Genomic DNA, 15,644 nt, shown 5'->3' with positions numbered 1-15,644 from the left:
TGCTTCAACTGCCGTTTCTGCTGTGACTTTAACATTAAGTTTCTCTGTGGCAAACTTTGGCCACACCTAGATCCTGCCTATTTCCCAAAAAAAAAAAAAAACATTCACAAAATCCTGCTTTTTAATTTTTTTCTCCGTGGTGCGTTTGTTTGTGTGACGGCGAGTCCCGGCGGTGTAACCGGAGAGGGGCCTCATAGAGGGAATGCAGGACTGCAATGGAGCACAATGCAATACAGGTAAAGCCGATTTAATTTCCTAAATAAATGTCGAATTTTTGCCACTTCACCCGGCGAATTATCCGCCGGTTACTGGGGAGAATATTATACACTCGAGTCGCGGTGATATGAAGCCCAATTTGGTGTTTTATTTTAATTTTAGTTTGACCATGTCGTATTGATTGTTTTCCCATATCAACCAAACCCGAGTTGCTCCGACTGCAATTACAACTTTATTCAACCAGGGCTCAACTTTTTTTTTTCCCTCCACAGGGTGAGAAATATACATGATATTTGTTATTTCAAAGGGGGAATAATCGGGTTTGACACCGAGCTTTTTCCTCGTTTGATATCGGAGACTCAGTGGTTAAATTTCGGTTTAATATTTCTGATATTTTCGCCGTGTTAATGATTAATTTCTTTGTGCGTCGTGTCGACAGTCACAGCTTCTTTTCTGGCTACCAACCCCCACCCACACTAACAACACATTACCTTAATAACATTTAATTTTTCTCCTCGTTTGCATGGCTGAAAATATCAGGAAACTTTTCAGCCTTTTCACCAAAAGCTGAAAAACGACACGTTGCTTCGACATTTTTTTTTTTACTCTGAACATTAATTTCCCCCACAGCGACGTGATATTAAACATTTGAAATCATTTTTTTCGACAGACTCTAGAGGTGGAGCAGTAGTGTTGCTTTATAATAGGAAGCATATTGATATTATAAAATCCCCACCGACATTTTGTCTCCGTCGTAATTACCCCACAGTTTAAGGAGGAATGTTAATATTGTCTGTATGAAGGGAGGGAAATGAGTTTTTGTACTTGAAATAGAGAACATTAATCCTGCCTTTGAACACAGGAAACATTCACAGTTTAAGCAATGTGGGCGAAAATAAAACCGATAAAGTCATTTATTTTGACAGGATCTCTCCATGTGTGGCGTTTAAGGGGTTTATTTAATATTCCAGTGGTGTATATTTTTTTACATCTCCTTTTTTTAATTTTAATATTAATTTATTGCAGATGTTTTCCCCCAACTTTTGAGCTTTTTGCAATAACAGGATATAGCCAAGGTCAATAGTGTGTTTGGATTACAATTGTTTATTTATTTATTGTCTGAAGCAGGAGGCATTTTTTAATTAATATTCGTCGGAGGGTTTTTATTTTAGTGCCTCCCCTTTTCTTCCTTCCGTACTGATTTTTTTGTGTAAAAAAATAAATATCTCACTGCATTATTCCCACAAAATATCACGAGAACTGACGTAGGCGCAGATTAAGGGTTTCCATCTTAAATTCGTGTGTGTGTGTTCACATTTTAGACAGAGGGCTGCCTCTCATTGCTCAGATTATATTTGTGGCTTTTATTTTCCTGCCTGCTCAGCCCTGCCTCGTTTCCACCACTAGGCTGAACATTATCTGTCCCTCCCCCAGGGCCATACAAAAAAAGGAAATTCATATATAACACTCCTATAGTACATAATAGTATGTTTTTGATACTCTATACTCACTCAAGGTAGTACTTATCATATTGTCTCTCTATAATTTAAGTTAAATATATGTATAATATAGTAAAACCATGTCTGCTAAGCTAAAAAGTGACTTGATCTCACTTTGTTTTAGTATTTTCCCCTTGGTTTCCTACTTTTATATTAATATAGATTTACATGTAATGAACTAATGCTTTAAAGATGTACAGGTTAGTTGATTAACAGGAAATGCAATAGGAAATAATATGTTTTCATACTTTATATTCACTTGATGGTAGTACTTATTGTCACTCTGTAATTTAAGTTAAATATATGTATAATATGCATTCTGGAGATAAAACCATGTTTGCTAAGCTAAATAGTAACTCGATCTCACTTTATTTTTGTATTTTTTTCCTTGCTTTCATGCCTTTTTTATATCAATATAGATTAAAATATAAATGAACTAATGCTTTAAGGATTTATAGGTTAGATGATTAACAGGAAATGCAAAAATAAATAGGCTGTAAATTAAAAAGCAAGGATAAGAGGTAAAGGATATGATATAATAACTAAATGCAAACAAAAATATGTATACAATAAGCTTAGGCTACACACATTTTGATAATAAAATCATTTTATTATTATGTTTTAGATTTTTTTTTTAATCAATTTAACTTGTTTTAAAGTTAAGATGCCCAAAATGATCTTGCTCACGAAAACATTTATCCTTTTTAATTGATCACTGAAACTTTGCTACATTTATTTTTAAAGCAAAGACGCCACAGATTATCTGGCTCCGGCTTGTCAAATGTGAGGTAAACAAGGCATTTATTTGAGTTTGTTGTTGTCTTTTTGCTTGTTTATATTGCGCATATAACTAGATGTCAACTGCTATTGATTAGTTGAAAGACAAGAAACTAAAAATCTTTAAAAGATGACAAACAATTATCTATTTGTCAATTAAAAAAGCACAACATGATACTCAAATGTGGATATTTGCTAGTAATCTCAAGCTTACATGAGTAAACATTTAATATTGTTGTGCTTTGGTCAAAATAACAATCAGATTTAAGATTTGTCAACTTGGCTTTAAATACGCAATAAGTGGCAGCTCTATTAAATAAATGTAAATCTTTAGAAAAAAGATACAATTATATTCTTATCTAATTCTCTTTAAATGGTCATTTATATATGCCATTGGGGCTAATGCTGTGTCTTTATAGTGATTTAATCTGACTTTATTTGTATTTATTGTTTTCATTTATCCTCTTAAGTACTACAGCTGGCACTTTGTCTATATAGAGAGGCGAAGTCCCTCCTCTTCCGGTGGACCTCCATGGGACCTTATTTCGGAAAAGTTATGCATTGAAGTCAATGGAGAGAGAAAGATTATCTTTCGATCCCGTTTGAATTGTGCCACGAATTACACATATGATGTTTGTCAATTTAAAAGATAATTTTACAAGTCAAAAAAATAAAAATGTGTCGTAAAACTGTGAAGTAACACTTTTTTTGTGTGAAAGGCTCAATGAACTACATCTCCCGTCTCGCACCACACACCAAGACGGCCGTCACGTTGGCACATTTCACTTCTTTCTTTCAGAATGAGGCGGAAAGTATTAAAAGAGGTGAAAATCACTCCAAGTCTGGGCATGTTGAGAGCTGTACATACACACAAGGGGAGTTAGTCAGTTCCGTAAGAGCCAGCATGCGGGACCGGGATTCTGGGATTTGTAGTTGCGTATTTTTCATAGTCTTATATTTCAACAGTTTTACGACAAACTGTGACTTTTTTGACATGGAAATTATTATTTAAGATTGACAAACATCATATGTGTAATTCGTGGCACAATTCAAACGGGATCGAAAGATAATCTTTCTCTCTCCATTGACTTCAATGCATACTTTTTCCGAAATAAGGTCCCATGAGTCCCACCGGAAGGGGAGGGACTTCGCCTCTCTATAGCCTTTTATTTATACTTTATGAGTCACATAATATATAACGTAGCCTATTTAAACACATCTTAACTATCACACACATGAGGGGCTTCCCGGTTATTTTGAGAGATTTATCTTGTCTTTTCGGTATCCATTTTTCAAAATGATTACCATATTATTCTTTAAATATATGGTGTTGCTGACACAGTGGCTGGTGCTGTGTCTGTAGAGATTAATAGTGGTTTATATTATTGTAATCTTTGTTTTCTTCTATTCTTATAACTTAAGTAACTAGACAAAAGGTTTTTATATATTCTTATATTTATTCAAAGGTACTCGATATAGTCCTGATCATTTGGCTTCCTTTTATGTATAATTGTGATTATAATTATCCTTTAAAATGTATATGAGTTTAAAGTTTTATGTCAATACTTGGTTTTATATTATACTATACTAATGTACTGCGCCTTAATATATATATAATACATATCATCCTATATAATAACTGTTTAATATCATGACTTATGCGTCTGTTGAGCTTAATGGATCTCTTCTCATGCCACTCATCTTCCTTCTTTGTCAGAGAAACTGGATTCATGTTCTCTTTTTATTCCTCTGATGTCCATCTCATTCCTACTTCATTATATTCCTTCTTATAATAGTTCAGAACTAAACCTTTAGTTCTCCTCACAGGAATCAATGGTGACTTTATCTGACTTCACAATATTATATCTGTCTTAAAAATATCCACAATAGTTTTTGTATTGAGCTCAAAAGAGAATTTATTTGACTTTATTTAGATTTATTTCCTAGTTTGACACATTTCCTTAAATGCCAGTAAAGCTTCTCCAGAGGCCAATACTGTCTTGTTTTATTATGTCCCTAAAAGTACATTATCATTTGTCCTTAAATAGATGGTTAGAATATTAATATAGGGTATCATATACATTTGTAGAATCAAAACATCACAATCACAACAGAGAAAACAAGAAAAAGCTACACATTTACTGAAATACCAAAAAATGTAATAAAATGAAAAGTAAAATGTAAGCAGTAATATATTTAGAGTTAAAGTAAAGCTGATTATAAAGCAATGACCCAAGTATTGTTTGATACTGGTCGAATAAAAGCGAGGGATGATTTCACAAATATACATTTGTACAAACGTACACACCCTTGTTCATATACATGCATAGACCTCTAGTGGCTATAACTGATGCTATGGTACTTGGAGCTGTTTTTAATCAAATGCAATAATAATACTTAGGAGCTATTGGTGTCTATGTGACTTAATATACATTTAGAGTGTTAGATTGTGTCTCTGTTACTCTGTGGGTCTTTTATCTCACCTAATCTCTTATTTATCAGTCAAATACATCCCATAATCCCTGCATACAGTATGTTCTTACACTGTGAGCCCTGATGTGCTGCAGAAAGCACATCCTGGTCTTTTTAGTGATGTAACACACGGGGGGCGGGACCAAGACTTCTGACTTTGCAAAATGGGGGGGGGATGCGGGAAAACCCATTTGAAGGCAGTGAGGGAGGAACATGTATAGAGAGGTTTGTTGTATTACTTCTTTCCGTAAGGACATTTTGTTTAGATGGATAGTTAGGCAGATGTGTATACTTTATTTATCCCAAGTTGGGAATTAGTTTAGTCACAGCAGCATTTTGACACTCAATATACAAGAATTACATTCACAGTAGAAAAGACATGTATGTAGACACTGTAACATATACAGAATACATTAGAATACTCTCGATACACCAATGAACTAAAGGGACAGAAACACAAAGTACTATACATAAGTTACTTATGAGAGTCCTAGTGTATGTTTATTATAAGCTTTTCAACCATTTCCTTTACAAGAAAGGCAACAGAGCAGGTTTTATTATTTAGGTTTTCATTTTAGATTTGTTTCCGGTATTTACAAGATAACAATATGTTATGTCATTAATACCAATTTGTGCATTGTGTATATATATATATACTTTAAACGATGTACTACCTGCTAATAGCAAAACATCTTTGCCATATGATTTCACATCCTGATTTTTGAATTATATAACAAAAAGTATTACAAATATAAAAATCTATTTTTGTCCAGGCCTCAGGAGATTTCCATACTTGAAATATTCCTCTGAGGTTACAGTGAATATTGAATGAAAACATATATGTATTGTATTCCTATAGGGACTTGCAGCATGTTTAATGACTTTCTCTAACACTGCCTTCTTCTAATCGTGCTATATAGGGTTTATATTGTGACTTGAGTGTGTGCTTTATTCACATTGCATCGTTATAACAGCCCACAGGGACTCTGCGTCTATAATATTGAATATTTATCATATTTAGCTGTATTAAATCCTCCTGTGCTTCTTTCAGTTTCAGTTCCTGTAGCAGGATATTGAGTGAGTTTGACATTCAACAGTGACCTTGTGTAATTTAGCCGTAGTCTCTCTTAGGTTGTATCAGCGTATAATATGTATTTGAATGAAAACCCCATGTTGCCATAGGGGCTCAGAGTCTCTATAAGTGATCGTGAGCCTGGCTCGCTCCATGTTGTTTTTCCCGAGTGTTATTCGGTATCCTACGGTTTTCCCACTGGGCCTTTTTAAAGTGAATCTGTGACACTCCGCCACAGTGACGTCATTAAAAATCACGTCTCTGCATTTTGTTATGGCTGCACTGCTTTGTCTTAATGGTGCCTAACTGGTCTGCATGTCTGCGTGCAAAGCTGATATGTATATTTTCTGCTGTGACATTTATTCAGTGTCTTTCTAAAAATTGATCCTATTGCTGCAGCTGGTCTGCAGAGCAGCGGGTGGGGGAGGGTGGGAGGAGGTTCTGCCTGTGGTGGGTTATGGGTATTGGGTGGGGGAGGGTGTGTTCGGGGAGGTGGGGGTTGTGGATGATCAACACAGGAGTGAGAATTTTAGAATATTCTGCATTTAGTGCAGCAGGAAAGCTGGGTGAGTTTTTCGAAACAGTCTGTTGGTGCAGAAAGAGAGGGATTTCTATTGTAGATCTTCATTTATCCTGAGTAAATGGAAAGCAGCTGCAGCGGCGGATACACCCTGAACTTAAACACTACACTAGGCCTTTTATTTCATGTGCATATGGTGAATGTGAGCCAGGTCGGCTTTATTTTTATTCACTTACCATCAGAAATCTGTCACACTGTGCTTCCTGGCGTCATTTAACATTAGAGCTGCAGCCACTTATCCATTCATTTATTAGGGATTGAAAAATAAAAGTCAATTTGTTATTCAAGTCATTTTCTGGGGCGGAAAACTCCAAACCAGCTGTGGTTTTAGCTTTGAGTATTTGCTGCTTTTCTCTTCTTTACAAAATGTATTATTTGTTATAGTTTGGGTTGTGTGAACATTTTCAAACTTTGCAGACATTTAATAAAGCAAACAATACATTAATCAACAGAGAAAATAATAAGCAGATCAATCGGCAATAAGGAAACATAATGTGCAACGTAAAACCTTATTTCATTTTCACACTTTGAAAAAAGTTGTCCCTGTGTTCCATAAAAAGATACAATAATATTTGTATCCCTTAAAGCAGCATCAGTCCTGATCATAACTTCAAAATCTTCATTTATTTAAAAAGATACACTTGAATATATCGTATCATATAAATAATTGAATATTACGTTGTACCAAATCGTCATGGACTTGCCATATATCTTCTGTATGTGTTCATTGATTGGCTATACAACTGCAGAAAAACTGTGAAAAACTTCAATAAAAGTTTCCAAAACCCCCAAAATGTGGTTCATAACAATACATTTGTCACCTCTGGCGCTTGAAAATCATTAGTCGAACAATTGAAAAGGCAGATTTGTTGTTAACTTGTGAACATGTTTGTTAGTTGCCAAGCAAATAAGAAAGAAAGCTAGGAAGCAATGATTTCGTTCAGATTATCACGGAGATACATTTTTTTAATATCTGGGTCTTCTCCGTCTTTTATGTTGCAGCTGTGAGGCTGCATATAGTGTTTCATGTGAAGCCGTAATGCAGTCTTTTCTCGCCTCTAACTCTAAACCGGGGATTACAAAGACTGCATGATAGATTTCATATAATCAAAATCATCCTATTCATGCAACAGGCTTTTCTTCTAGGGCTGCAAAACAAACACAGGAGCGTCATGTTTGTGTGCATTTGATTTTCTCATCTTTTTAATAATTACATAAAGTAAAGAGGCATAATGACGTCTGGAACTCTCCGCCTAATGTGAAGGAAAATGTGTCCAAAAGTTAGTAGGAATGTATCAATTTGAGTAGATTATCAAGGACACATGTCTGCTTTTAGCTTCTCAAATGTCTTCTATGATAGTAAACTGTTCTCACATTCAAGATTTTACATTGTTTGTCATTTTAAGACATTTAGATACATCCTCTTGGATATTTATATATTTTTCAGAAATGTTCATGAGATAATATATGGAACGTATCTGTTATTTCTACTTTATACAAAAACAAATGCAATGTTTTTGCTAAATCTCACTCTGACCTTTATCCAATAACTTAAAGCTCCTAAAAAGCTGAACTGAAACTCTTCACCATTTGACCTTAGAGGGTAGAAACGTTTTAAATGAAACATAGTCTCCTGTAATTGTTAAGAGAACATGATCCTATCTTTTTTTCTCTCATAATATTATATCTTTTAATGACGTGATTCAACAAAAACGTGTGAAAAAACGTAGCTATTTTTAAGTAGAATGCACTTAGTTGAAACAAGTCTGCATTGTTTCATTATGTGGAGAATCTATGAACAAAAACGCTGCTGATACAAAATGGCAGCTCACCAAACTCCTCCTGGCAGATCCAGAGATTATCATTCAGGTCACATTCTTAAAGGTCCAAATAAATCAGAACCGGTTTTACATTATAAGTAGTTTACACATAAGAGGTATTTGCCTTGATATAGTTAGTGCATGCTAGAAGATACAAAGTAAGAACAACAACCAAACAATTAAAACAATTATAATATAAAAAAAATAACGTTGAGACATAGACAATTATTTACATGAAATCTGAATATACCAAAGAAGTATATACAGTATACTATGACAAAGTTCTCAGAATAATCAAATAAAATATGTGCAATGTTGTTATGAAAAGTGCAAAGCGATGCAGATACTAAGAGAGCTGGCTTGTGTAGAAAAGTGCCAAATATTCGGAGGGTTGTGCAGAACCGGCAATACTATGAAATGTGGACTATGGTCACTTTTGGTAAAACATGGGAAACATTGTTAAGACTTTGCAGCAATGTAATAAACCAAACAATCAATTAATGAATGGATAAAATAATGAGCAGATGAATCGGCAATAAGGAAACATTTGCAACCTTAAACATTCTTTTATTTGGTGCCACTCTTTGAACAAAGTTGTCCCTGCGTGCCATAAAGATATAAAATAATATTTGTACCCCTTTAACCAGCATCATCCTGATAATAACTTCAAAAATATTCATTTATTTTCAAAATAATAACCCTTTAAATTCCAGTTTGTTTCCATATTTCCACTGTTGTTCTATCATTTGAAAATGGTGCGCATTCATGTAATGCATATAGTCTTTGGAGTGGTAGGAAAGAGAATATCTATTTTCCGTTAAAAGGCCTTGAATTGAAAGGCAACCAGTTTACTTGCACAGTAAACATGTTGCAGCCTCTGGAATAAGACGGACTGCCTCCATTATTTTGGGTTTCGCTCTCCTCCACAAACTACCTGGGGCTCCTCACACTTCCTCTTGCAGTGAAATCAAAGCTGCAGGTTTTCTGGCCCAGCAGGGACAGTATTGGCTTTCAGACGGATGAAACCTCTCGAGGTGTGCTCGATTTATTGTTGGAGCCGTGTAAACACCCACTAACGTTGAGCATTAGCTGCTTGTGATGGATCGAGTGCTATCATCACTTCCAGAGTGTAAACACACAGGAAGCTGCATGTAAACCGAGCTGCAGATTAAATAAAGACAAACTCCACATGAGATTAATCTGAGCACATACGCCATTTTGGGGACAAAAAGGGGAAACTGCTCTCAGGGAAAGACTGCTGGAAATTGTGGAAAACCTATATTAATTTGGTTTATTAATGCTCAGTAAACCCAGTCATCAAATTTAGATATACATATACTTTACTTATACCAAATTGGGACATTGTTTTAGCAGCTTGTTAACAAGGCAATAAACAATATAAAATGTGCAGAATAAGTCAGAATACACCGTAATAGACCAAATTCATACTCAAACAAAATGTACTGACTTATAGTTGCAGCTCTCATGCATTTTTAAATGAAAAACCAAAAAATGTCATGGATTTATCACCCGATACTGAAAAATGTCCTACGTTCCCAGAGTCTAAAGGCCCTGACACACCAAGCCGATTTCGGCCGTCGATAGATGTCTGGCCGTTGATGAGCGTCCTGTCGCCCTACTCAGATTGGTGTGTCCCGCACCGTCGTGTCTTTTCGGCCGTGCCGACACATTCCGCTGCCGGCAAAATAAATCACTCTGATTGGCTGTTCAGCTTAGCGAAACACTATTTGCCTAAATGGGAGTGAAGCAGTACAGTACTTAAGTAAATGTACTTTGTTACTGTCCACATTACATTAAATGACATGTCATTTGTTAGATGCTTTTATCCAAAGCGACTTACATAGATTCAGTACTGTGGACAATCCCCACAGGAGCAATTTGGGGTTAAGTGTCTTGCCCAGGGACACAATGACATGCTGACTGCAGTGGGACTCGAACTTGCTATCCCCTGATTTGAAGTCCAGCACACTAACCACTGAGCCACAGCCGTCCACAATCTGCTTAGAAGTATTTTAATGTTGTAGCTGTTCAAGATGGCCATTTGAAAATGTTTTAAATATATACTGTTAGTAGTTAAACCAATAATAATGCTACGGCTGCAACTGACAGTTATGTAGGCACATTTTTATTAATTTTTTTAACATTGTGATTAAAAGAATAAACACAAATAGCAGGATAGGCACACATATTTGCTATATCTTGCCCCACTGATAAGGCACTGCACCGATACTGTTAAAATATTGGCATAGTTCATCCCTGTGCTGCATGGATGTATAATAAGAACTGGATACAGCGTGGGAGGCGGGGCCTCGTTCATTCCTATGAGAGTTGCTCATTGGCGCATGAAGACAAAATGGCCCAACTTTTGAGAGGGCGAAACGTCACGAAAGTATTCATATAATCATATAATCCGTTCTTATTGTGCATCCATGGGTAAAGGTAAATCTCATGGAGTACTGAACACGTCACATGAACGTGCCGGGCGGCGCGGTCCCGTGGGTTAGATCCGCGTTCATAATGCTGAGGAAAATAACTCTCAGAATAACGTTATTAGCACATTTTACAACTTGAGGACCGAATGTTTTTAATAAGGGCTAGACAAATGTTGACAAAAATGACGAATACACACTACCGACGCCTGCTGGTAAGGAGAGTTATTGCATTTAATGTGGAGAAAGAGATGTCCTGTATGGGTTGATTGTGCGTTGATCTGTTGGTAATGCCTCGGGGTTCCGGTGGGCATGTAAACAAATGCATAATGCTGCGCTATACTTTGCGGCCTCACCCGGTTGCATAGCGGCGCTTATTGTTTAGGTGTCTTGATAAGCAGGTAGTCATATCATTAGCTAGAACTAGCTAGATCTGATCGATATGGACATAAACGCGAGTGAAGTCTAATCTGACGGGAGAGAGAGATCAGCTGCTGCTGACGAGTCGACACGCAGCTCTGCATGATCACATGCAGCGGTGAGCTGAGCAAAACACACACTTCAGGTTAGAAAATCACACGTAGCTATTTTAATTACCTCTCAAACTACCTAAACTAGTTATAGATATGTTTAGTTTTACTGTCGGGTCACTCATTACTGGATCCGCGAGCTGCATGATACTGACGGGCTGTCAGGAGAGGGGGAGAGCGCTCCGTTTATTATTATTCCCGTGTTATTGTAAGTTACTATACACTTTTGAATAATGTAGTTAATCTACTATAATTAGTTTGTTTAATATTGAATCATATCAATTTGTTTTAAAGCTCAATAAATAACAAAGAAGACCTTTGACCGGCACTTTTCTAATTTTGTCCGGAAGATTTAAACTTTAACGGGGAAACTCTGGGCGACACAACAGTCGGGTCCGTCGGGACGTATTCTTTGGTGTCAGTTTGGTGTGTCAGGGCCTTAAGATGATGTCTTTAAGTTGTATTTGTTCAACCAACAGTCAATGTATTTGATTTAAATGAAGAAAATAAGCTCAAACCAGAGAATGTTTGGTGTTTAAATTTGTTTTAGCTAAAACTAAAAGAGGCAAACATAACATAGTCTCAGTTTATCAATTGTGATATGATGTATTTTTCTGTTATATTATTGTAAACTGAATATCTTTGGATGTGAAGACATTCATTTAGGCTCCAGGAAATGTGGACCGGCATTTTCATTATATTCTAAAATGTTATTTACCGTTTTCAGCTGTTGATTCTATTTTCTGAAATATAAATTGCGAGTTTATTCTCCACTTTGTTAGTGATAATTTGACCAAGGCTGTGGAAAAATCTAGTAGTTTAAATGCTATGATAACTTGTTTGTTAACCTTTAATTGCCTTTGTTTGTGCAGAATTGAAAGCAACAATGATTCCAGAGTGAAACTCTCCACATGTGCCTCGCCCTATCTCAGTTTGAACAATAAAGGACTTTATTTCATTCAGTGCTTGTTGAAAGACACATTGTAAACCTGTATTAAGCTACATTCTCCTCATTTATGGAGAGAATTAAAAATCACAAAGCATAATTATCCATCTCCTTAAAAAATCATTTACATTCTTTTAGTGGATATTTAGCTCCAAAAGCTAAACTAGCTTGCAGAGTCATGCTGCTGTTTCAGTACCTGTTAAAACACATTTTACAGAAATGAAAAATGTGAAGTAGTAAAACTAGCCTATTCTCGGAAGGAAACTGTGTTATTATTCTGGGGGGGAATTTATTTGTATTGTTTGTCAGGTGAGTCGGCTATAAAAGTGCAAGATAAAACACGTTAAGTTCAGTAAAGAGGTGCCATAAATGGTTTTATGCTGTTCAAAGGGCTTCATAGATGATTGACAAGCTGAAATAAGTCAATAGGTGTCAGCTGTGAAAAACAACAGAAAAGACAATTCTTAAAATGTTAGACCAATGAACAAAAAAACAATACAAATTCTAAAAGAATGTTTAAAAACTGTAATGACAGTAATAATAAAGCAGCTTAAGATAAGAAAACAAGATTAATAAACTAAAATGAAACTTAACTTAAATATAATTAGCACAAATGAAGTAATATTAAAATAAAAAATGCAATTTGAATTCAAACAAATAACATGATAAAATAGAATAACATTTTACAACTTAAATAAGGTAAAAAATGCTTTTAATCTTTTTTTTATTTTTTTAAGATTTCAACAAGATTCAGCTGCTCTGATCCTCAGGCTCTTTCAGCAGCTTGGAGCAAAATAGCTACACGCTGACTCATGAAGTATAATTAATGCTTGTTGAACTCTGTTACCTAATGGCCCTTTTCCACTGCAGCACGTAGCACGGTTTAAGCTTTTTTTTGCTTTTCCACTAAGGCTAGTTCCGGCTCAGGGCTACTTTTTCACCTTTTTTCTGGCCCTCCAAAATCAAGGTTCTTACCGGGCCAACAACCGGGCTGAATATGCTAAACTAGTGACGTAAACACTCGACTGCTGAATGGTCAGAGAGAATCGCTGGCAAGGGGGCTACAACTACAACAAGATGAACATATCTTACCGTGATTTAATTGTAATACACATTTTCAAAATGATGCCGAAGTAACAACATACTGATACCGGTCTGCAGACAAGACGGCAGTCGAAAAACCTTTTAAAATGCGTGTTTTTCTGAATGGAGATCGGATCGATCAGGCTAAGCTAACGTTGTGTATGCTCCGACCGTCCACACTCACAACAACGGCCTACAGACATAAATAAACCAGGGACTGTATTCGCCATGACACAGACAGTCTGTGGTTTGTACTTGTTTAACTTTTGTCTAGTTTCTGAACAGATATGAGGAGCTGTGAGCTCTGAGTGCTAACAGCTAACGGCTGATGTTTTGGTTTTGTGGTTCGCATTGAAGATGACGCTCCGCCCGCCGAACAGCCGATCGCCCCGCCTACACTGCGTTACTATAGTAACTACCCCAGTTACTAAGCTGTGCTAAGCCGTGCTAGGTCCTGTAGTGGAAAAGCGCCATTAGAGTGATTGACATTATGATACTAGAACAATGAGGATATTTTATAAAATGTAATTAAAAGTAAGAGATCATTACAAAGTACAGAAGGCTATAACATCTGGACCGTGTTGAAGTTAAAATACTTTATGAAGCAAGAACGCCAAACATTTTTACATAGAAACAACTAGATTGTTATTTATTTAAAATGTTGGACTACTGACCAGACTAAACAAGAAATGTGAACACATTGTATTTCTTGGCAATGGTGATGGAAATATCACAGTAGTTTTATTGACTTACTTCTACTGAAAATAATCAAGGTGCAGCCCTACTTAGAAGCTCATACATCACAATGTACAGCCGCCGCTTAAGACAACTCCCCCCCATGACAAAGCACTGAGCAGCTGTTTATTAGATTTATATGATGTATAGAGGTTATCTCTGCAGTAAGTAATGCAGTTCCTCTTAATGCAAACTCAATACTTCCTGTACGAAGCTGCTTCAAAGCAAAAGCTTCCCACCAAAGAAGAAGGGGGGGTGTTAGTACTTTTACTTTGAAGCATTACAGGAAGTGGTTAGTTTGTGCAATCGTGTGCAAATGAGCAGTGGTAGGAAGTACATTTACCCAAGTTCAACTTTGAAATACTTGTACTTATTTAAATGTAATGCTATACCTTTTACTTTGACTCCATTACATTTAAAGAGGAAATAATGTATGTTATACTCCAAAACACGTGATAAACTTTTAAAATATGCATCTCTAAAAATTAAACTAGTGGACTAAATGTTTATGGTACCACAAAGTAAAATTATACAATATATTACAAACAGTTATTGTGTGTATCAGAACTGTGTTTGTCTAAAAGGCAGCATGATGCAACAATATTACAAATCGAATAATGTAATTTTTCTGCAGTTTGCTGATCTGTACTTTTACTTAAAAATGTAGGACTTTTACATGTAATGAAGTATTTTGACGTTGATATATTGCTACTCTACTTAAGTAAAGGATGCGAGTACTTCTTCCACCTCTGCTGGTAACTGTAATCCAGTAATTTCATATATATGGTTCTGAAGTGGGCATTTTAAGCATAACGGGTATAATTTGATGCCAATACTTGTGTACTTTTGTAAGATTTTGATAGCAGGATTTTTACTTGACTTTACCATAGGTCTAAAACAAGTATGTTTTTACCAAACAATGACTGATATGTGTTTTACATGGATATACACAAATCTAGGAAACAGAGCCGAGATGACAGAGGTAATTTGAAACGTTATGTGAAAATGTTTCCTGCCCTCTGAGATCTGACCTGAGAGGGAAAGGTCTCATGACTTTCTGCCTTAGTGTACACATTACCAGCTCACTGCAGCAGTTTAACCCTCGAGTCGCTTCAAAACTAAAGTTGCTTTGAAAATAAAAATAAAAGTTAGTTAAATCTTTTAATCAGTCCTGATCACCAAATAATTTACACTTTTCTGATTTTTAACGCTTACTTTAACACGCTAGTGGGATTCATTGTTCACAGTCTGGGATATGTCAATGTTTAAAGCTGACTGAATTGGCTGAGTTGTTTGTTTTTTGTCAATGAAATAAAAAACACATGGAGCTCCATATGGCAAAATCACTATGGAGAAAAATGGTAAAAAAGACAAAATATATATTTTTACATTTTTGAATTGGGACATTTTTCTGCTTATGGGTCTGTGAGTTATTGTAAGGGCTGCGGTTGAACATCTGAATCC

General features: G+C 35.8%; 1 protein-coding gene across 1 annotated transcript in view; it reads left to right on the top strand.

The window, feature by feature from the left end:
- The window catches only part of zgc:77151 (uncharacterized protein LOC337153 homolog), a 42,053-nt gene continuing 26,409 nt past the window's right edge, over positions 1-15,644 (top strand). Inside the window, exon 1 of the mRNA XM_034140146.1 lies at positions 1-236. Within this exon, the coding sequence (XP_033996037.1) occupies positions 216-236 (21 nt within the window). The 5' untranslated portion in view covers positions 1-215. The remainder of the gene's footprint in view (positions 237-15,644) is intronic.

The sequence above is a fragment of the Trematomus bernacchii genome, unplaced genomic scaffold (genome assembly GCF_902827165.1).
Source record: "Trematomus bernacchii unplaced genomic scaffold, fTreBer1.1, whole genome shotgun sequence".
NCBI classification, from domain to species: domain Eukaryota; kingdom Metazoa; phylum Chordata; class Actinopteri; order Perciformes; family Nototheniidae; genus Trematomus; species Trematomus bernacchii.
Note: the sequence above shows the minus strand (reverse complement) of the source record. Positions and strands in the feature narration are given on the sequence as shown.